This window comes from Acanthopagrus latus, chromosome 15, assembly GCF_904848185.1.
Source record: "Acanthopagrus latus isolate v.2019 chromosome 15, fAcaLat1.1, whole genome shotgun sequence".
NCBI classification, from domain to species: Eukaryota; Metazoa; Chordata; class Actinopteri; order Spariformes; family Sparidae; genus Acanthopagrus; species Acanthopagrus latus.
The window spans coordinates 9,455,847-9,478,969 of NC_051053.1; the positions used below are offsets into that span (position 1 = coordinate 9,455,847).

General features: G+C 42.2%; 2 protein-coding genes and 2 long non-coding RNA genes across 12 annotated transcripts in view; 1 reads left to right on the forward strand and 3 right to left on the reverse strand.

Moving 5' to 3' along the window:
• The window catches only part of wdr27 (WD repeat domain 27), a 43,145-nt gene extending 41,472 nt beyond the window's left edge, over positions 1 to 1,673 (reverse strand). For 4 of the 7 annotated variants that reach the window (XM_037124640.1, XM_037124637.1, XM_037124636.1 and 1 more), the window contains exons 1-5: positions 1,533 to 1,672; positions 1,291 to 1,436; positions 685 to 826; positions 332 to 456; positions 66 to 179 (exon numbers count right to left, since the gene is read on the reverse strand). In XM_037124640.1, coding sequence (XP_036980535.1) covers positions 66 to 179; positions 332 to 456; positions 685 to 826; positions 1,291 to 1,425 — 516 coding nt within the window. In that variant the 5' untranslated portion in view covers positions 1,426 to 1,436; positions 1,533 to 1,672. Of the gene's footprint in view, positions 1 to 65; positions 180 to 331; positions 457 to 684; positions 827 to 1,290; positions 1,437 to 1,532 lie in introns of all 7 variants that reach the window. The other 3 variants (XR_005079451.1, XM_037124635.1, XM_037124639.1) reach the window with 2 other exon arrangements.
• A 7,867-nt stretch (positions 1,674 to 9,540) lies between these two features.
• Positions 9,541 to 13,975, reverse strand: LOC119033760. 3 transcript variants are annotated; one of them, XM_037124247.1, is made up of 4 exons: positions 11,214 to 13,975; positions 10,375 to 11,113; positions 10,201 to 10,282; positions 9,541 to 10,108 (listed from the first exon to the last, which is right to left on the reverse strand). In XM_037124247.1, the coding sequence occupies exons 1-4, from the start codon at positions 13,940 to 13,942 to the stop codon at positions 10,089 to 10,091; spliced, it is 3,570 nt and encodes a 1,189-aa protein (XP_036980142.1). In that variant the 5' UTR covers positions 13,943 to 13,975; the 3' UTR covers positions 9,541 to 10,088. The 3 variants fall into 3 exon arrangements, with proteins under 3 accessions (XP_036980142.1, XP_036980141.1, XP_036980140.1); XM_037124246.1 differs by having other exon boundaries at positions 10,201 to 11,113; XM_037124245.1 differs by having other exon boundaries at positions 9,541 to 11,113.
• A 2,185-nt stretch (positions 13,976 to 16,160) lies between these two features.
• LOC119033762 lies at positions 16,161 to 22,363 on the forward strand. Its single transcript, XR_005079365.1, has 3 exons — positions 16,161 to 16,709; positions 22,021 to 22,123; positions 22,210 to 22,363. It is a non-coding gene; the product is annotated as an uncharacterized LOC119033762 (long non-coding RNA).
• LOC119033761 lies at positions 17,459 to 17,963 on the reverse strand. Its single transcript, XR_005079364.1, has 2 exons — positions 17,644 to 17,963; positions 17,459 to 17,551 (listed from the first exon to the last, which is right to left on the reverse strand). It is a non-coding gene; the product is annotated as an uncharacterized LOC119033761 (long non-coding RNA).
• Positions 22,364 to 23,123: the final 760 nt, after the last annotated feature.

The following is a 23,123-nucleotide window of genomic DNA, read 5'->3' on the forward strand; positions in this document are numbered from 1 at the left end:
TCACTGTACCAGAGTAAAAAGTGTTATTATTTTTGACTCTGTCATTGGTGAATATCAAGCAGAACCTTAAAAGTGCGATCCTCTGATGTAGTGACAAGAATGTCTTTATTCCAGGGACAGAACTCTGCTGATGTTAAGGGCCCGAGATGGCTTGTCAAAGTAGAGATTACATCAGGTCTCTGATGTGAAAAACAACAATGAAACTTGGATAAGATGAAGTGATGACTTTTGATGCTACTGCTAAAATAAATCATAGAGTACAACAAAGCATAGTATTTGTAAGTAAGATTGAGCACCAACGGAAATTGTGAAAATATGCATTATCTTGTACCTTTGAGCTCAGAACATACACAGTTGCTCCTGAGCACGCAGCCACTCGTTCATCAGATAAACAGAATGCAAGATGAACGACTTCACCCAGCGAAGTCCCGATAACTGTTCCTGCCGCAACCTTACCTGCACACAAATCAATGAGGTTGACCTGTCTGGTAACATTTCACTAGGCAGCAGGCTTGTTAAGATTTTCACTAAGGAAAAAGTCCAAAATAGGATGTGCAAAGGTGCCCTCTACAATCTAATGTGAATGACAACGTAACACTGAACAACATCGATTTAGACTTGCCAATGGTGGATAAAACAGAACAAAACTCAATCAAGGGACCACACACAGAGTTGTGTCCTTACCCTCCTGTGTCCTCTTCTGGCACAGTTCAATATCCCAGACGATGATATAGTCAGCAGAGGCAGAGCAGAGGAGGACAGGTCTGCTACCTTTTCCAAAAGTCATGGCACTGATCTCACCATGGTGGCCTGTGAGCAGCAGTGGCTTTGGAGAAAATACATACAACACCGCCCTTGTATTAGCCTACCAAACGAATAACCTAAGCTACATACATGAGTTTGATTACAATTCAATACAAAATTGTAAATGACAGACCACAATTTCTTTCCCCTCCTTAAAATACCGAGCAATAGAAATTATATACTATACTGTAAGATATTATTGTGTCTTACCTTATTGTAGCCCATTTTCTATGACACTTGGATAATAATGACCTCATACAAAACAAACAGGTCAATGGACAAAAAGCGTTTTCCGATGCTAAATACATTAACTTAATACTGACATTACAAAGAAATGTCTGTGGTTAGAAAAGGTAAGCCTTCAATGTTAATTACACTTGCACACACAGCCTAAGTAGCTAACGCTAGCTAGCCAATAGACGTTCGTAAGCCGAAGGGTGTTTTCTGTAAGTTACACAACTCATAGTTAACAGAACTTGAACAAACCTCCAGCTTTTTGTCGACATTGCTGTAAATCAGCATGTCCTTGCCATCCAGTGGCAGGCCACAATAAGAGTGACAACATGCGAGCTGTCGGTGTGACAGCCGTCCATCACAAGTCAGACTGAGCTTCTCAATCATCAGCTCTCCTCCTGAAAGACCAAACCGCGTTTGTGGTGCGCTGCAGCCAGCTAATAAAACGGTAATTACTTCTCGCTAAATGTGCCACAGATTTGACTCACAGTTACCTTTGTTTAAAAAAAAAAATAGTGGGATTAATATAGGGTACGGTCGCTCAAAGTTAACAGCGGAGGGACTTTCAAGGGCTTCAGCGTCTTCAACTAAGCAGGTGGACAACCGTTCGCGGTTGCTAGGAGACCGACACCACATCAATTTCCGTTACAGCAGATTGTCTATGGAAAAGCGATGGCTCACACGAAACAAAATATATCAGAGACAGTATCAGTACTCCTTTATTGTCCCACAAACGGGACAAGAAACAATGACAACAGTAAAAAAGATAAACAATATAATTAAAAGGTAAGAAATAGGATAGAATAGAATAAACTCATATATATATATATATATATATATATATATATATATATATATATATATATATATATATATATATATATATATATCAGTGCTTCCGTTCATGTATAAAATCTATATTTAGGATATAAAGTGTATTTATCTGTTTTGGACGGCCTTAGACTAACTGACCGCAGTGGTACTTGGAAATACTGTCAGAGTGGGACTTCTCTCAAGGTTCTTGCTTCTTGTACTTTCGCCTTTAGCCGCAAGATGGCGACCACGGTTCACCTGCAGCACCTGCAGTGCCACGCGCACCACAATCAACTTCTTAGTACAGCAGAGATGGAATGTAGTACATTTACCCAACAACCCTAATAAAGTACAATTCAGAAGTACTTGTGTATTTACTTGTACTTTGTACTCTCACTCAACTACATTTTGGAAGCTGGTATTCTCCTTTTTTACTCCTAATTAGTGGGCTGTGCTCGCCAGCCCACTATGGACACCTCTATAGCAGAAAAATTTCCCATAAGCAATGAATGGGACGAGGTCAAAAATGTCGCAAATCTGCAACAGTTTTCAAACATCTCCTGCTCTGGCATACGTTGACCTAGAAACACCATTCAAACTTTAAAACGTAGGCACAAGTCTCGACTATTTAAGTTGTATTTGAACTTTTTTCCTACGATGTATAGTTTTTGAACTCTGACCCTTTAACGATGATGAGTGATTTCGGGAAAATTCAGTGTTTTCAATGAGTGTGTATGGCGGAATGTTCGCGCAGCAGAGTGCAGGAGACCAACTGACAGAGTGAGAGAGGCTCAAAAAAAACCTCAGAAATTTTGTTAATCGGGAAGCAGATTTTCGAAACTGCACCCTTTTTCAACTCGCTCCTGTTACCACATTTCTGACACGAGGACCACGAAGGTGAGCATGTTCTTTAAGTCCTTTCTGGCTTTATCGTGAAAAAAAATTGCTTCTATCATGTATGGTTTTGAAGATATAGCACCGGTTTGACGTCCTGCATGTGAGGCTGAAAGGGCTCAGAAATCAGCTGCCCCAGTCCGTTGCCAGGGGTGGTCGGCAACGATCACCGTGGCAGCCGAGATCAGCTGGGCCAGCACAGACAGTCTGTCTCTCTCTCTCTCTCTCTCTATTTATTTTACAATCCACTGTACATTGAGAGCCATTATTTCTGTCGCTAACTCGTCCCACACCGTTGAGTGCACACAAACAAACAATACATCAAAACGTGCGGTTCGATCTGACTCGGTATGCTATCATTCAGTTTTTCGGAACATCAATTTTTCGCGTTGTAAGACATGATGCTCCCAGCCACAAATTTCACTCAAAAACAATGAAATTTTCTAGAGTTATAGCCACACTTGTCTTCTTTCTCCCAATGTGTCTATTTTCTCGGTGGGATTCAGGGTTTTTGAATTATCTGCCTCTAACCAACAAGAGTAGGTCTCAACTGTCCCATTAACTCCACTGTAAATCAGGAGGAGGATTTGTGAAACTGCACCCTTCTCTAACTCGCTCCTGTTACCACATTTCTCAAACAGAGACCACAAAACTTGGTGACTGTGTTCTTTAAGGCCTTTCCCACTTGATGGTGAAGACATTTTGCTGATACCATGTTTGTTTTTCATCACGGGGCAAAGCGCACAGCCCACTCTCACGATTCCCCGGTGGGGAATTGTCTAGTTAGTGTGAATGCTGAAGGCATTCACACTATTGTTCTTCTGGAATTTATTAGTGTGAATGCTGTGTCAGCATTCACACTATTGTTCTTCTGGAATGTATTATTAGTGTGAATGCTGAAGGCACTAATTTATTATTATTATTATTATTATTATTATTATTATTATTCCTGCTTCCGTACGTTTTTCAACACTCTTCTACTCCTTCAAATCTTAATCTTAATCTTAAATCTTAATCTTTCAGCCCTCTTCAACCTTCCTGTCTCTTCATCTTCTTAAAATATTCATCTTTCTGTCATTTCAACTCCTTCAACCATTCCGCTTCCTGTTCAGCTATCAATATGTTCAACTTTTTAAGCTGTTTCAGCCTTTAAGGACATGATGGCTTGTATTTTTCTCGTTTCTATCTTTTATACTTTTGGAACTATTCAGCTTTTTCTGCCAAATTTTTCCCATTCATCCATATGGGGATTTTTCCAAATTTCATTCTGCTATAACTTCAGCGTACCTTCAGCTATAGAAACCATTCAAATATTAAAATGTTCAGCTTTTTAGGCTCTTTCAACCTTGTAATCTTCATTACCGGTGGGTTAGGGGGTGATCCATTACCGGTGTATTCCGTTTTTTAAAATCCTGTACGGTTTTGAAATCATCGCAGTTTTACTTTTGAGTCGTTTTTGCTCCTCTTCTGAGTTTATAATGGGTGTGTATTGCGTCGGCTAGAGTGCGTGACATCATCAACTGCCGCACCCCAGAGTGTAGAGCAGCTCCAAAAACGGGAGAAAAAATTCTCTTCAGCTCGATTTGGAGCCCAAACCTTTTACTCAACATAGACAATGTATACATAGAAATGTAGGAAATCTTATTGGCTTTCGGGTGATGGTCTCATTTCAGATGTGGGACTTACGGTTTGGGATTTAGAAGCCCGAGAGCGACAAGAGAGCTCTCCCATAAGCCGCAATGTTAATTTTGAGCCGAAATTACTGGTGAAGAGCAGACGGTACCTGTTCTCTCTCGCGCGTTTGTGCCCTCATTTCTCACTTTCCAGAAATAAAAACCAGATGACCGAGTTCGGCCAGGTCTCTACTCGCTCACCATATAGATATTTTTGCCCTAAACATTAAAGTTTTTTCCAAAATCGCAGGGGTTTGGGAGGAGTTTTCCCATTCATTCTTATGGGGACCTCATCATCTCTGTCTCTCCTATTTCTCCAGCGTGTGTATCTCAAGAATGTGTGTGTGGTGCCTGAGTTACACTGTGTGACATCATCTTTAGAGTGATGAGCAGCTGGAAAATCTGGAGAAAGACTTCTCTTCAGCTGGATTTGGATCCCACATCTTTTCCTTTACAAAGACGATGCAGCCATTTTAAGCTCTCTCTGCCTTTAACTTTCCACCTTTTCTGACTTTTCTCACCTTTTTAAGCTCTTTCTACCTTTAACTTTCCACCTTGTCAGTCTTTTTTTCACTTTTTTAAGCTCTTTTTGACCTCTTACTCGAAAATTTTCCGGCTTTTCATTATTTTTTCACCTTTTTAAGCTCTTTCTGGCTTCTTACTCTACAACTTTTTGGCCTTGTCAGTCTTTTTTCACCTTTTCAAGCTCTTTCAGGCCTAGTGCTCTATAACTTTTTGGCCTTTTCACATATTCATCTTTCTGCCTTTTCAACTCCTTCAAACATTCCGCTTTCTGTTCAGCTATGGAACTGTTCAACTATCACATGTTCAACTTTTTAAGCTCTTTCGGTCTTTAATTTTGCAACTTTTCCAGCTTTTCGACTCTCTCAACTTTTCGGGAGTATATTCAGCAGATTTCCGAAGGCGTTTCAGCCTTCAGCATTCACACTGTATTTTCGTAGGAAATACAAATTTTTCTAGTTATTATTAGAAAGAACATTTCATCACACTGACACTCTTGTAATGAAAGACTAAAGAACATGGCTCTCGCAACCGGTCCAGGAAATATGACCCAGAGGCACAAGCAAAGCAAGGGTCAACAGACAGCAGCTAAAAAGAAGCAGTAGCAACAGCAAAGTAACGAGATAACCAGGAAACAAAGGTGAGCCAACAGGAACAGGTGGACAGAGAGATGGAGAGATCAGGTGAGCAGCTGATAAACTATACACTTGCAACAACAACTGGAAAAAAAAATTCAACAACAAAGGGGTCTTAAAGGACACCTACTGTGTCAGTAGTCAGCACAAACTGATGCTCCTCTCTCCCACAGAAAACACTGCTCCTGAAACGCCTCGTTGGCAGTCCCGCTTTTAATCCTGTGACTTTGTGATGTCACACTATGTCACCAGGTCACACATTTGCACAATTCAAGCCTAGCAGCTGTCTTGGCGAGTAACGATTAATTTTGCTCCGTGGTTTTTAAGCAGTGCTGGGTCAGGCGTGTGTGAGCTGACCAATCAGAGGAGACTTGGTGGCCTTAAAGAGACAGGAGCTAAAATAGAGCATTTCAGACAGAGTAGGAGAAAAAGTGCTGCTGCGATGGACAGAATGAGAAAGAACTGATGTATTCTTTTTAGCATTAAATCATGTAAACTATTCTATGAACCTTAGAATGAGCAAAATATGAGTCCTTTAACAATTACAACCTCAGAGAAGCAAGATAATTGATAGTTGCAGATAAGAGGGGCAGCAATATAAGTCTGATAAGTAAGAGAGAAAATAGGAACATTTTGTACATGTTTACATATTAACTGTAAAATCAATAAACCCATTAATCACAGACGAGAGCATGTTAAGATTGTGGAGCCCAGATTTGATAAATTATGTCATAAATGACAATGTCACTGCTGTTTTAAATGAGCTCTTAATTGCTGTTTGTAATTTATGGTGACATTTATACAGAGCAACATAAGGCACACACACAGACTTTTTATTATAATCACTAGCACTCTGATGTTGTTATTAAATAGTTGTTTTATCATCTGAAGGGTTTTTAAAGCATTGGGACCTTTAAGATGAGAACCAATCAAATTTGGATTTGACCCTCTGATCAGGGAAATGATTCCTTCATCAGCTGCTCACTCTGCACTTGCACACTTACAATGTCACCAGACTGGGACACAACCAACCCTCCCCTGAGCGGAACATTTGGAAAACAGGGAATTTTATCCCCAAGATTTGGATTTAATCATTTTAAGAGAACTAAAATAACCTTTTTCCTACCTGAACCGAACCCTAACCTTTCCCACTGAGCCAAAAATCAACTGTTTTCTGATTGCTTTTGCCCCCTCTGCCCCAAATGCCCCTGAAATGTGTCCTGAAGGTAATCTAAGCCATAACCACACACACACACATGCACACACACCTTGCCAGCTGTAAATGAGGGTCTCCCTTATGAGATATAAATACAGCTGACCCAAATATATAGTTATGGATGACAAACAGTTGTGTGGATTTGACAGAGCCTCAGAAGCCTGAAGTCACGTGAGGCCTCATGAGGTCACAACATTGTTTTGCTAACTGCTTTGACTACAAACACACACGTTTTATTATTTGTACTTCTGAGCACCTGCACTGACATAATGTATGCTCTCGCTGCTAATCCTAACCTTAAAATCTCCGTAATCTATGTTTTGATAACAAACAATAGATTAAATTACAGTGTGAGAATGAAAGATGTCACATGTATTGATGAATGTACAGGGAATTTTCACCTGTGTCTCCAGCTCCACTCAGTTTCACAGATCCTTCCAGGGAGTTGCAGCTCATAGGTTTGGTGTCTTGCCAACAACTTTACCTTTTAGGCTTATTCTCTCTACTGATTTTGAGGTATTTACCAAAAAATTTGCAAAATGAATAGTAAAGACAGCCAAGTGAGTAAATGAGTCTTGGCGTTCGCTATGAGGATGTTGAACGTCCCCAACAAACTCGGACATTTGCCATCAAGTACTGTTTATGAGCACTTTATGATTAAATTGTGGGACATTTCATGATGTATTTTGTGTCGTACAAACAAAACGTGTAAGTACCGTATGTCTGTCGTAACCACAGAGCTTATTTGTGTGTGTGTGTGTGTGTGTGTGTGTGTGTGTGTGTGTGTGTGTGTGTGTGTGTGTGTGTGTCTGTGTGTGTGTGTATACTTGGGAAACTTATATTCCAGGTTTATATTAAGGTTTGAATATCTTCCGTCACTTTATGCAAGAGCCATGACTTGAGGTGACCTTAAAACAACTTTTCATTCAGAATGCTGTGTTTCAGGTCATCCTCACTTTGAAGAAAGCAGCAGGACTTCTACATTATGTGTGATCAAACACATCACATCACAGGGTTAAGATGCCCACACTGACATTTTTACAGGCTGTTGCACTTCAGACCATAAATAATGGTTTCTTTGTTCATGGCTGTATTTCTGTCAGCCTGGTGTTCAGGTTTCATTCGTGGTTTATCATCATAGATAGTTTGTGAGTTGGTAGTGAGGGCACTGGTGGACATCTACAACCTTCATACTAATTTTAAAAAATAGAGTACTACAGTGTTTTTGTCATATGTTGTTTTTGCAACACTGCTGTAATATATTCGACCACATGAGGGCACCCTCGTCCACACATATTTTTTAATCATGAGCGATGTTTGCCATTACATTTTTCCTTTCCAATAATCTTGTTCATCTTTGTTTCCTGTTTCAGTTACAACACATCCATTTAAGCTTCTCCATGTCGACTCCTCCACAACATTGATTATATATTTTCATCTTTATATGATTCATATACTGTCATTTCCTTTTACTTCCTCTATTGCCATTATAAACTTAAGCTTTTTGCCATATTCATTTTGACCTGTCGTGCTAAATTGTCATATCACAATTTCAATTTGGTGACTAGTTTCCCTTTTCTTTTAATCGCTTGAACATAGAATGAGTAACCTAAAAGTAGAGCCAAATGATTACTTTTTCTACCACTTCTCTTGTCTTCTTACTTATCAATACAATTATTATTATAGAAATGATTCCCTACATATGGGCTTATGTTGCTGATTTTCACCATTGACCCCAATTATAATTGACTCTAGTAGGTGATTTCACCAGCTGTCGAATGTAAAACAAATGCCTGTTAGATTATTTTAGTGTATTCTGAATTGAATAGCTGTAGTATCCCCTCACATACAGCAGCACTGTGGTGTAAACGCTGCTGCCACATGATGGGAAAGAAGATAGTAAACCCTTCAGTTCCCAAACATTCCTGATGTATTCAGATGACCTTACTGGGAATTCTCCCATCAGCTCCACAGCTCCAAACTGGACATGTGCTATGGGAATCAAGCACGATGGTTTTTAAATATCTCAAGTGCCCCTTTCTTAAATTATCCAGGATTTCTCAGCAGGCAGCTGTCTTGATGTCTGTCCCTCCATCAGTAAAGGGCTCTCTTGTCTTGTTTTAGAGAGAAAGTCAGTCAGTAGCCACTTTTAGATAGAAAAAAGGTGGCACATTTGCAGCAAGGTAAAGGCTGCAATATGCCACCTTGTCTATCTGAAAGGGAGGCGTAATATTCCTTCTTTTCCAAAAAGCCGTAACTTGGCCACTGGGGTCGGCGTGAACACGTGACGTGACATGAAGCATGAAGTTGGGTGTGAACAGTGAGGCAGGTTGAATTAAAACTTCAAAATAAGAGCTTTACATTGCACCCCATTGGAGTGTAGAACTGGATTCTTAGCGGGGGACTTTTAATTTGAAAGTAGCGACCATTAGCAGCTTGCCGCTACAACAACACGCAGACAACGAAGACAGCTACAGAGACCGAGGAGACGCTGCATCCCCCGGAATTCAGAATCCAGTTACTCATCTTAACGTCTTGCTGTGTTTCAGGACATGACACGGACAACAATGGACAGTTTTATTTATATTGTTGCTATTAACTGATCTTGAAGTAAGATTGTTTTCTGCCATAATGCTGTTGGTCCTGCCCTGTGTAATGAACTCAGCTGCCTCATGTGGACATTAAAGTTTTCCAACATACCACCGCAACCAACACATATTTGACCATAGACCAGACAGAGAACACTAGATTAAATTTCAGCCAATTTATTTGTATTCTTATGTCTAACATTAAATTAAGTTATATGTGGGAGGAAGCCAGAGCACCTGGAGAGAACCCACGCAGACACGGGGAGTCTAACTCACTTTGCTGTGAGGTAGCAGTGCTAACCACTGTTCCACCGTGACGCCCTATGCCAAGTTTTGTTGAGATTACGTGTAATCACAGATGTTATATCTCATGGCACTTTTTGAAGATCCCCATGAGCATCAGGGTTAGGGTTAGGGTTAGAGAGAGAGAGAGAGAGAGAGAGAGAGAGAGGTGGGAAAAGTGGAGGAGGGAGGACGGGGTAGTAGGCACAAGCCGGGAATCGAATCCGCGACCTACTTGCTGCGTGGTAACGGTGCTAACATTAGCAACAGCAGCACTCGCTAGAAGAGCAGCACTGGATTCTCCTCAGCAGCGAAGCTTGTTTGGTCCGTGCAGGCGTATCCTGAGCCTCATCATTCTTCTTGACCTCGGTCCAGGCTTCCCTCACGGGCGGGAGTTCTACGCAACCTGAACCATCGCCCAAGTCCTTCAGAGAAACTGGTGAAAATCTGCTGGTGGAAAAACAGGACAGGAATTTCTTTAGCAGCGAAGCCTGTTTGGTCTGTGCAGGCTTATCCTGAGCCTCATCATTCATCTTGACCTCGGTCCAGGCTTCCCTCACGGGCGGGAGTTCTACGCAACCTGAACCATCGCCCAAGTCCTTCAGAGAAACTGGTGAAAATCTGCTGGTGGAAAAACAGGACAGGAATTTCTTTAGCAGCGAAGCCTGTTTGGTCTGTGCAGGCTTATCCTGAGCCTCATCATTCATCTTGACCTCGGTCCAGGCTTCCCTCACGGGCGGGAGTTCTACGCAACCTGAACCATCGCCCAAGTCCTTCAGAGAAACTGGTGAAAATCTGCTGGTGGAAAAACAGGACTGTAATTTCTTTAGCAGCGAAGCCTGTTTGGTCTGTGCAGGCTTATCCTGAGCCTCATCATTCTTCTTGACCTCGGTCCAGGCTTCCCTCACGGGCGGGAGTTCTACGCAACCTGAACCATTGCCCTGTCTTCCAGAGGGTAGGGGGTCGACTATTTTCTTCATACAGACGCACCACCACGATGACTTTTTCTTTGGGACTCTGGTGGTCTCTGTCTCTGGTGTTCTTTGTTTCTGATCACTGGGCTCTGACAGAATTAACTTGACCGCCTCAGTGCTCTGAGTGTCCTTGATGATTCTGGATGACATGCTAACAGGTGTTTTTGCAGCAGCTACATCACACGGAGCCTTCCCACCGGAGTGGTTCAAAATCTGCCTCATACGTTCGTCAGTAACATCCAACTCCTTGGTAAATCTTGAAAGTAACTCCCAGGCAAGTGCCTCATTCCCACATAATTGGGAAGAGGTCGAACTCCTTGTGTGCACACTACTGTTTTGGGAAGCAGATCTTTGGAGGGATGCTGAAAGCTCAGCATCAAGCTCTTTTATGAGAACTTTCGTCCCCTTTGCAAAGCTGTCAGACATCTTCTTCTGCACGTCCACGCTATAAACACCTCTGCTCATTTCCTTCCGCTGCCTTAAAAAGAAAAATCAGTAAAACAGAGTTAGAACACAACAAATGTCACAATTGTATTTCAGTGTGCCAAAGAATTTAAGTGAGAAAATTAGATACGTACTCTTTAGTAAGGCTGTCAATGAATCCTGTGACAATGACGTCGACAGCGCTCTTGTCATCTTGGGAATCTTCGAGATGTCTGTCCGGTCCTGAATGTCTTGAGGTGGAGTCCACGCACATGATCTGGTTTCTGTCTTTAACTGGGGGGGATGGAGATCCTGGTTTTGGCAAATTAGCATCAGTGCTGGATGACCCAAAGACCTCATATACATGTCCTGGTGCCGGCGACGCCATGATAGCTGTAGTGCCTTTAGTCATGCCTGTGACTTGTTCTGCCTTCTCAGCAGTCCAGGTATCCTCACTGGACCTGTTTGAGAAAGTGTTGCACAGCTCTCTAGGAGGTGCAAGGCCAGATGTCAGGTTATTGGTGGCAGTCTCGACATTTTCCTCCACATTTTGCTCAGCTCCCACATGAACCTCTGGTTCAAGATGTCTCATGGAAAAACACTGACATGCCGACTTAAACCCCTTACAGATCTTGTTGTCCATCCTTCGTGGCGATTTCTCATTTGCATTCAATGATTTTTTCAAATAAGAACCGCTGCTGGCTGATCCAACGACTTCATCCACATGAACCTCTGAGGGTTCAAGATGTCCGTCCTGTCCTAAGGGTGCGGGTGTCGAATCCATGTCCAAAACAAGTTCTTGCTGCGTGACAGGACATGTCACATCACAATGCTCTGCTGCTTGAAGTGAGGCAGTAGGAGACAATTCATGAAATGTAGGGTCACATGTTGAGTAGCTTTCTGATCCTTCAGCTACATCCAAGCCTTGTTCATCAGTCACCTTTGTTTTTGGATGACTAATGGAAAAACACTGCCATGCACACTTAAATCCCTTAATGATCTTTTTGCCAATCCTTCCAAAAGACTTCTTATTTGCCCTCAGTGAGTTTTTCAAAGAAGAACTGCTGGCTGACCAATCGACTTCATCCAAATGTCCTGCTCCTGACAGCACCATGGAGGGTCCAAGGGTTGCATCAATGTCTGTGACTGCTTTCTCAGCAGTCATGGTGTCCTCACTGGCACTGATTGAAACAGTAGTAGACAGTCGTCGAGTAGATGCAGAGTGAGATGTCGGGACGCTGCTGGCAGTGTCAACATTTTCATCCACATTTTGCTCAGCTCCCACATCAATCTCTGTAGGTTCAAGATGACTAATGGAAAAACACTGACATACCGACTTAAACCCCTTACAGATCTTTTTGTCCATCCTTTGCGACAATTTCTTATCTGCCTTCACTGATTGTTTCAAATAAGAACCGCTGCTGGCTGATCCAACGACTTCATCCACTTGAACCTCTGAAGGTTCAAGGTGTCCGTCCTGTCCTAAGGGTGCCGGTGTCAAATCCATGTCTGTGACAAGGTCTTCCTCCATGATAGGAGATATCACAACGCAAGGCTCCACTGCTTGAAGTGAGGCAGTAGGAGACGATGCATGCAATGTAGAGTCACTTGTCAAGCTGCTGCTTTGTGATCCTTCAACCACATCCAAGCCTTGTTCATCAGTCACCTTTGTTTTTGGATGACTAATGGAAAAACACTGACATGCCGATTTAAACCCCTTACAGATCTTTTTGTCCGTCCTTCGCGACGATTTCTTATCTGCCTTCACTGATTGTTTCAAATAAGAACCGCTGCTGGCTGATCCAACGACTTCATCCACATGAACCTCTGAAGGTTCAAGGTGTCCGTCCTGTCCTAAGGGTGCCGGTGTCAAATCCATGTCTGTGACAAGGTCTTCCTCCTCGACAGCAGACATCACAACGCAAGACTCCACTGCTTGAAATGAGCGAAGTGAGCCACTAGGAGACGATCCATGCAATGTAGAGTCAAGTGTCGAACTGCTGCTTTGTGATCCTTCAACCACATACAAGCCTTGTTTATCAGTCACCTTTGCTTTTGGTTGACTAATGGAAAACCACTGACATGCCAACTTGAACCCCCTACAGATCTTTTTGTGCATCCTTTGCCGCAACTTCTTATCTGCCTTCAATGATTTTTTCAAGTAAGAACCACTGCCGGCTGATCCAGTGACTTCATCCACATGAACCTCTGAAGGTTCAAGATGTCCGTCCTGTCCTAAGGGTGCCGGTGTCAAATCCATGTCTGTGACAAGGTCTTCCTCCATGATAGGAGACATCACAATGCAAGGCTCCGCTGCTTGAAGTGAGGCAGTAGGAGACGATCCATGCAATGTAGAGTCAAGTGTGGAGCTGCTGCTTTGTGATCCTGCAGCCATACCCAAGACTTGTTCATCAGTCACCTTTGTTTTTGGATGACTAATGGAAAAACACTGACATACCGACTTAAACCCCTTACAGATCTTTTTGTGCATCCTATGTGGCGATTTGTCATTTGCCTTCACTGATTTGTTCAAATGTTGAAGGTCTTCAAGTATGTCTTCTGTTGCATCCCCTTGGTGCTCTGCAAACACTTGCCTCAGGTTAAAAAACGTATGCAAGTGCTGCTTCACCTTTTGTTGGGTGTGAGATGCCCAATGATCCTCAGTGTCAGAGTGTCCCTCAGCCTCCCACCTGGAGATACATTGCCTCAGCTCATCAAGATTGTCAGCAGCTCTACCCACTGTCACCGAGACAAGCTTGCTGGCAACATCTGAGGTAGTCGATGAACCAGAGGAGAGAGTACTCTCACTGATGCTGCTGGAGGCTCTGGAGGTTGATCCTAGCCCTGTTGTCCTGTCTGTGGAATGTCCTCCTGCTCCTTCCATTTTTTCTGGATCCCGAGAGCCTTGTTGAATGTTTGTATTCTGTTAATGAAAAAAAAGTGTAAGCTATCACTTGAACTATCGTTGGTACCAATATTGCTGTTGAATCAAACTGTTTGTGTATAAATTATATCACAATTGTAGTTAAAACATACAAAATAATCTGATATTATATTAATATTAATATTATCGTTGAGTGTCAAAGGTAATTTTGTGGGAGTAAATGCCCTTAACTAACAAAGTACAAGTAATTTAACTAAAACAATGTGTCATATCTTTATAATATACGCACACGTTTTGTGTTTAGACTCTTAATATTAAAGACAATAACTGTACATGCCAACTAGCAAATGTATCTCAAAAAATACTTGAGTTTGTTTGGTGATATTTACCTCTTTGGGATGAGATTCTCTAATGGTGTCCTTCCTGATTCTTCTTGCTTTTTTCCGCCTCTAACCTTCAAACGAAGTTGTAGTAGGTGAAAGTATCAATGAAGATATGCTCTTTATCTCTGACGTTGAGATGTATTCAGTCCAAGATCTAGGATTGAAATGAGGTTCACTGTGGAGATGAACCACCTATGAACTCTGTAGAATGGAGTGGCTTTGATGCATCACAGGAATTCTAAGGTTCTAGAGTTTTGTTCTGCTTTGATCTTTTGATCTGTTCTCAGTGTTCTAACACACACACACACACACACACACACACACACACACACACACACACATATATAGATACACACACACACACACACACACACACACATATAGATACACACACACACACACACACACACACACACACATTTTCAGTACATGAAGCAACACAACATCAAAATATTCACACATACACAGACAGAAGCTCTCCCAATGATAATAAATAATAAAGGCCAAAATATGCACAGTAAATGCACACATGCACATCACATATTCACATTCACATTATGACCATGTGTCAGGTATGATAATTATGATTAAAAACAGAGGCAGGCATAACCAATCCTGTCCTTTATACCTTGGTACCCTGGATCTGCAGCTGCTTTGCTGTCTGGTTTAGTGGACTGAGTTCTGTTCCCGTTTCATTATAACAGTGTTATCTCTCATTGGACATGTCATTGGGATGTTATGCTCCCGCTGATATCCTGATATTATTCATGTTCGTACAAATGAAGCTTCTGTTATACACATTAAACGTCTTCTGGAGTTTTTTTTTTTTTGTGAACCCACAACGATAAAGTTCAAACTGCCGTCTGTTACCTGTTTAACCAACAGCTGCAGTCTGTAGCTCCATTCACACTGTCGCTTGGGCGTGTCGGTCGGTGGGTCTGTTAACACAGGTCCATCACTCAACTTAATAAAGAGAAATGTCCCAAAAAGCAACGTTACATGACCAAACAAAAGCAACGTAGTAACTGTAACTGTCTTTGGCAACTTATAAGAGGAAAAAAATACCACAGATATGGGGAGAATGTCTGACCTCCTGTCTGTCCTCCTGTCTGTCCTCCAGACTCTTCATCACATTTCTAGCCAAAAAACAGCATCTGTCACCGCCAAAAAACGTTAACTCACCAAGTATTTGTTATGAAAATAAATCACTGCGACAGTCAGCACTCCTGACTGAGACTTTGGGGAACTTTCCCCCAGAAAACAGCCTCCGTCCCGCAAGTGAGAAAGTCAGGCAGCCTCCAGTTTATTTTAATTATTTTATTATGTCATTTAGAGTGAAAAAAAAGTAATTTTGACACTTTCCAGGATGTTTGGTGGGTCAGGATATCAATCACAAAACATTATAACAGCATCCATATGATTATAAACTTTCTGCGGGTTTAGCTTGACGGGGGGACACCGAGGAAACACCTTGAAAACACACCGCTGCAGTGCCGGCTTCCTGTGTGAATTCACAGTGGTTCGTCTTTAAGGTGGCGATGCTTCACTCTGTGTTAATCATCATTGGCAGAGAATTGTTGAACAGCAACATCTCACCTCGTCTTGAAGCAGTTGGACTGTGAGAGAGACTCTGGGAGTGAGACTGAAACAGGATCGCACATGAGTCCGCTTACGTGACTTCCGCGGAAGCAGACATAAATGAAAACGGGAGATTAACGCGACGCATCAAACAAAAGCAGAAGGTAAAACAAGTCTTCATGAGTGGGAGACACGGTCAACACAAGTTTAATATTCTTCAGCGAGACCTGGAGGTGAGATTTTAAGTTTCTGTTGTTTAAATATCTCAAGTGCCCCTTTCTTAAATTATCCAGGATTTGTCAGCAGGCAGCTGTCTTGATGTCTGTCCCTCCATCAGTAAAGGGCTCTCTTGTCTTGTTTTAGAGAGAAAGTCAGTCAGTAGCCACTTTTAGATAGAAAAGGTGGCACATTTGCAGCAAGGTAAAGGCTGCAATATGCCACCTTGTCTATCTGAAAGGGAGGCGTAATATTCCTTCTTTTCCAAAAAGCCGTAACTTGGCCACTGGGGTCGGCGTGAACACATGACGTGACATGAAGCACGAAGTTGGGCGTGAACAGTGAGGCAGGTTGAATTAAAACTTCAAAATAAGAGCTTTACATTGCACCCCATTGGAGTGTAGAACTGGATTCTTAGCGGGTTAGGGTTACAAGCAGACAACGAAGACACCTACAGAGACCGAGGAGACGCTGCATCCCCCGGAATTCAGAATCCAGTTACTCATCTTAACGTCTTGCTGTGTCTCAGGACATGACACGGACAACAATGGACAGTTTTATTTATATTGTTGCTATTAACTGATCTTGAGGTAAGATTGTTTTCTGCCATAATGCTGTTGGTCCTGCCCTCTGTAATGAACTCAGCTGCCTCATGTGGACATTAAAGTTTTCCAACATACCACCGCAACCAACACATATTTGACCATAGACCAGACAGAGAACACTAGATTAAATTTCAGCCAATTTATTTGTATTCTTATGTCTAACATTAAATTAAGTTATATGTGGGAGGAAGCCAGAGCACCTGGAGAGAACCCACGCAGACACGGGGAGTCTAACTCACTTTGCTGTGAGGTAGCAGTGCTAACCACTGTTCCACCATGACGCCCTATGCCAAGTTTTGTTGAGATTACGTGTAATCACAGATGTTATATCTCATGGCACTTTTTGAAGATCCCCATGAGCATCACTGGGCGACAGCAGCGAGGAAAAACTGCCTTTTACCAAGCAGTAACCTCTTCTGTTTGTCAGAACAGAACCAGGATCTCAGGGGGACAAAGGGGAAAGAAAGGGATATATATATATATATATATATATATATATATATATATATATATATATATATATATATAGAGAGAGAGAGAGAGAGAGAGGTGGGAAAAGTGGAGGAGGGAGGACGGGGTAGTAGGCACCAGCCGGGAATCGAATCCACGACCTACTTGCTGCGTGGTAACGGTGCTAACATTAACAACAGCAGCACTCGCTGGAAGAGCAGCACTGGATTCTCCTCAGCAGCGAAGCTTGTTTGGTCCGTGCAGGCTTATCCTGAGCCTCATCATTCTTCTTGACCTCGGTCCAGGCTTCCCTCACGGGCGGGAGTTCTACGCAACCTGAACCATCGCCCAAGTCCTTCAGAGAAACTGGTGAAAATCTGCTGGTGGAAAAACAGGACTGGAATTTCTTTAGCAGCGAAGCCTGTTTGGTCTGTGCAGGCTTATCCTGAGCCTCATCATTCTTCTTGACCTCGGTCCAGGCTTCCCTCACGGGCGGGAGTTCTACGCAACCTGAACCATTGCCCTGTCTTCCAGAGGGTAGGGGGTCGACTATTTTCTTCATACAGACGCACCACCACTTCGGGACTCTGGTGGTCTCTGTCTCTGGTGTTCTTTGTTTCTGATCACTGGGCTCTGACAGAATTAACTTGACCGCCTCAGTGCTCTGAGTGTCCTTGATGATTCTGGATGACATGCTAACAGGTGTTTTTGCAGCAGCTACATCACACGGAGCCTTCCCACCGGAGTGGTTCAAAATCTGCCTCATACGAGAGTAGAGGCTCTCATGACGAACCTCATCCTCTCTCCTTCACAGCCGATTGGTGAGGTGGAAGATTATTTTTATCGCGTTGAGTTCCAAGCCAGGGGAAGCCTGCACATCCACATGCTCATTTGGATAAAAGATTCACCTAAATTTGACGAGGACCCCAATAGACACGTCATGGAATTTATAGATGGATACATTAGTTGCAAAATGCCCGACCCTGACACAGATCCGGAACTCCACAAAATAGTGTAAGAGGTTCAGGTGCACAGCAGGAAACATTCAAAGTCCAGTAAGAAGGGAAATGTAGCCTGCAGGTTGGGCTTTCCAAAACTACCGATGGACAAAACATTCATCACCAGGCCCCCCACTATTAATTGCCACCAAAAAGAGGATCAAGATGATGCAGACTTCGAAGCGCAAATAGAGGAGCAGAAAAGGGCCCTCGCAGAAATGCAAAAATTGGCTAAACAAATGCTCCAACCAGTTAGAGATGTGCTTATGGATCCAGGCGTTTCGTTCAGCAGTTTGACAGACTTGCTTTGCCAGTGCAATTTAACTTACGAGCAATACTTTGCCGCCGTGCAGCGCCTGGCAAACACCCATGTCGTGATGCTGAGGCGCCATCCAAATGATTGTTGGGTTAATGCCTACAATCCTGATTTGCTTAGAGCATGGAACGCAAACATGGACATCCAGTACGTCATAGACGACTACAGCTGCATCATGTACATGATGTCATATGTAGCGAAACCGGAGCACGAGATGACGGAATTCCTTAAGAATGTCATCAAAGATGTTAAGACATCTGATGTTAACAAGCGCGACGAAATGAAACAAATTATGCAGGCCTACTCTAAACACAGAGAGGTCAGGCTCAAGAGGCTGTAGCCCGTACCTGCAGCTTACGCCTCAAGAAGTGCTCCCGATACGTGGTGTTTATTCAGACCGACGAGGAAGGTCTGAAAATGAGTCACCCTATGAGTAGACTGGAAAGAATGGAACCTGGATCAGTGGATGTATGGATGTCGGGGTTGCCTGAAAAATACGTCAACAGACCTCTCACTCGAGAGTTTGAATGTATGTGCCTGGCCGAGTTCGCGTCAGACTACAGGGTAGTCTATGGCCGGCAAACAGAAAGCCCGAATGTCATTCCATTGTTGAACAATGAAGGATTTATTCAAAAGAGAATCGTAGGAAAACCAGCAGTCATTAGATTTACTCGCTTCTCTGAGGAAAAAACTCCAGAGAAGTTTTATAGAAGATTGCTGAAACTTTATCTCCCACATCGATCCGACGCCGATCTGAGAGATGAAGCGTACCCCACTTATGAAGAGTTTTATAAGTGTAGCGACAAGTGGGGTATGAGAGTAGAGGAAATAGTGAGGCACAACAAAAAACGTTATGAGGGACAAGGAAAAAACATGGAAGCTGCGTTTCAACAGCTTCAGGTGTGCGGTCCTCTCGTGAATGCTTGGAACTCTTTTGCGCCCGAAGTTGAAGTTGACCGGCTGGAGTGCCTGGCTGAATGTGAACCTCGCGATCAGGAGCAAAATGGTGAAGATGTCCCAGAATTCGGCACTAAGAAGGATAAGGGGAGCTCTATGCCTAGAATAGATGCTCCAGAGTTGAATCCAGACTTTGTTAGGAAAATGTACCAAAGTCTGAACGAAACTGAGGCTTCCGTTTTCTACACTGTTCGACAGTGGTGCTTTGAACTAGTCTGGGGCCACAATCCAGAACCATTTTAACCATTTTCGAAAAGACCCCAGAACTGGCTGCATGACGTTTGTGTCTGGGGAAATTAAAGGACACAAGCGAGATTTGCCCGACAACATAATGGCTGCTCAAGGAGTACGCGTTATGTTGATCCGAAATTTAGATGTAGAAGACGGCCTTGTGAACGGTACATTTGGAACCATTTCTAACATTGTAATTAGAGAACCGGAAGGCGTGAAGATGATTGGACTCCTGCTGGACAATCCTACAGCAGGACAGAGATACCGCAAAAAAATCTTAGGTCCCTCAGATGACTCAGTGTACATCGAAAGATCTGAGGAGAACCTAAGTAACAAGAAAGGAGTTGTTCGCCGGCAGTTCCCCATGAAATTAGCTTTTGCTTGTACGGCCCACAAAGTTCAAGGAATGACCATGCCATCGGCGGTTGTGTGTCTGAAGCGTGTTTTTGAACCTGGTATGGCGTACGTTGCACTCAGCCGCACAACCTCGCTTCAAGGTCTCACCATCCTTGACTTTGATGAGAAAAAAATTTATGCTGACCCCAAGATCAAGACAGCCCTGGAAAGTATGCCTCATGCATCTTTCCAGAGCTGTAGACCATTGTTAACGTTTTTGAAATCTATACAACAAACGCCAAAGGTTTTGACAATTGTCCACCACAACACGCAGGGTCTGCCATGTCACATGGTGGACCTGAAAGCATATCACGAGCTCCAACAAGCAGATGTGCTTTGCCTTACAGAGACACATTTGTCAGGGTCCTCTGTAGCTGAAATTTTTCAATTGGAGGGGTACACCATGTTCACACGTAGCAGACAGCTGTCTTACAACAGCTGTGTGAACATGGCCAAAAAAGAGGGAGGTGGAGTTGCGATGTACTGTAGAGACGCTGTGCAAGCAGAGCCTCGCAGGTACATGCAACAGGTCACTGATTTGGAATTTGTTGTCCTTAAAATTGAGGCTCCAGTCAAAGTGCTAATAGCAACTGTGTACAAACCGCCAAGTTTTCAACTGGGAATCTTTCTCCAAAACTTGAAAAACCTCTTGGACTCATTGGACATGTTTGACATCATTGTTTGTGGCGATTTTAATGAGGACCACCTTTCAAAGGGAAAAAAAAGATTCAAAGATTTGTTTCAGTCCAGAGGTTACACTCAATTAGTAGCAAATTCGACAACCGAAAAGAACACACTGATTGATCACATTTACATTTCACATCCTGATAAATGTCTTCAATCAGGTGTTCTCCAAACATATTACAGTTACCACAGTCCAGTTTATTGTATTTTGACTGAGTAATGACTTATCTCCAGCTGTTACGTCCAAGACCTGTTGTGCCACGTTTTTACAGTGTACCAGGAGCTGTGGTCCTCTCCGGGTGAGTATAGCATCCGAGTGTTTCTGATTTCAGTTTGTGGTTGATCTCCCTGGTTAGTTAGGGAGTGTGCCAGCTGGGCAGAGCAATCTGTCCTTCCATCGGTGTACTATTTGTTATTTTGCCTTTTTTATTTTTGAGGCAATCCTGGGTGGAGACATGTTTCTCTGGTGGGGGTGAGCATTTCAGGGCCTTGGTCATTTGGCTGAGGTTTACTGAAGTTTTGCTTTAAAGAAGCCTCGAGCCCAGCACGTCTCAGAAGATAGTTAGGTTTAGTTTGGAGTTAGGTAGGTACCAGGGGGCTTGCTTGGATAATCATTTGCACTCGGAGATTTGCTCACTAGTGATTGATGTCATTTATTTCACTATTTGGTCTTGTTTAGTCTTTTAGTGTGTTTAGTCTTATGTAATTGTTTTTCATATGTATGTGGTTGCAGTGGCATGTCTTGGCTGGAAATAGTTTAATCGTTTAATGTAAACGTGTATGTATGTATGTATGTATGTATGTATGTATGTATGTATGTATGTATTTGTTTATTTTAGAATGGGGTCAGCAACTTTTTTCATGTTCTTATTATCTCTTGAGATGATGAGAGCGACCGGGCCAGTGTGTTAAATGTTTTGTAATTAATAATTTTGTAAATGTCTTTAAAAATGTTTTAATATATTTATCATGTATTTATTGACATTGTAAAATCTTAACTCATGTTGTTCTTTAGATTTAGATGAGAATGGCATGTGTAAGATATAATGTAAGCTGCAATATAATAGCTAAGCTCATGTAAGAATTACATTGGCTAAGCTTACGTAAGTTATCATGTAATTATGTAATTTAAGGATGTATGTTTAATGAATCATGTTTTTTTTTATTATTCATGTAATGTAATTGTTTGTTTGGGTTTTTTTTTATTGTGTTTTTTTGTTTGTTTTCTTGTTTTTTTTCTGCTGGGTTGTTGTCACTACATTAGCTACGCTAATCTTAGCTAATGTAGTGTAGGAGTGTCAGGGAGGAAGCTGAACATCCAGCTGAGATGCAGACCAAGCTGCATGTCAAACCAGGTGCATAACAAAGTAAGTATGTCTCTCTCTCTTTTTTTTTTAAGTGACTGACTTGCATTGAGTGATTTAAATCAATGATGATGTCATTGTCTTTCTAGGATGATCCAGTGAGAAGGACCCTCTCTCCAGCAAAGACAACAACCCAGAAGAAAATAAGGGAAGTAATATTTCATTAAATTCTCAGCTTTCACTTAAGATGTTTACATCAGTCTTTTGAACCTGTAACTAATTTATGTCTTTTAAATCTGGCAAAATTTATACAGACTACAAGAAGAAGACCTCCAGAGGACTGCAGCAACAATACGGGAAGTAATGTTTCCTTTAATTCTCAACTTTCACTTCAAATGTTTCCATCAGTCTTTTGAACCTGTAACTAATGTATGTCTTTTAAATGTGGCAAAATGTATACAGACTACAGGAAGAAGACCTCCAGAGGACTGCAGCAACAATAAGGGAAGTAATAACAGTAAGGGAAGTAATGTTTCCTTTTAATTCTCAACTTTCACTTCAAATGTTTCCATCAGTCTTTGAAATCTGTAACTAATTGATGTCTTTCAAATCTGGCAACATTTATACAGACTACTGGAAGAAGACCTCAGAGGACTGCAGCAACAATAAGGGAAGTAATATTTCATTGAATTCTCAACTTTCACTTAAAATGTTTACATCAGTCTTTCGAACCTGTAACTAATTAATGTCCTTTAAATCTAACAAAAGTGATCCAGGAAGAAGACCTCCAGCGGACTGCAGCAAAAATAAGGGAAGTACTACTACTACTACTACTACTACTACTACGCTGTTGTCTCTTCAAATGTTTACGCGATGATTTTGAACTAATTCGTGTCTCACTCTTCACTGAAGAGACAACAACTCTCAGACTCAGGATGAAGACCTCCAGGAAGAAGGCCTCCTGTGCTTGTTTTTTGGAGAGAAATAAATATCATCTCTGTTACAAGATGTCGGTGTATGCCTGTTGAATTATTATTATTTGCAAGTTTAGTTATAGTTTTTA

Coding starts and splice junctions, on each gene's coding strand:
- LOC119033760 (XM_037124245.1), bottom strand. CDS start 13,942: ATGGAAGGAGCAGGAGGACATTCCACAGACAGGACAACAGGGCTAGGA. Junction 11,114..11,213: donor ATTGACAGCCTTACTAAAGA/GTACGTATCTAA, acceptor TTTCTTTTTAAG/GCAGCGGAAGGAAATGAGCA.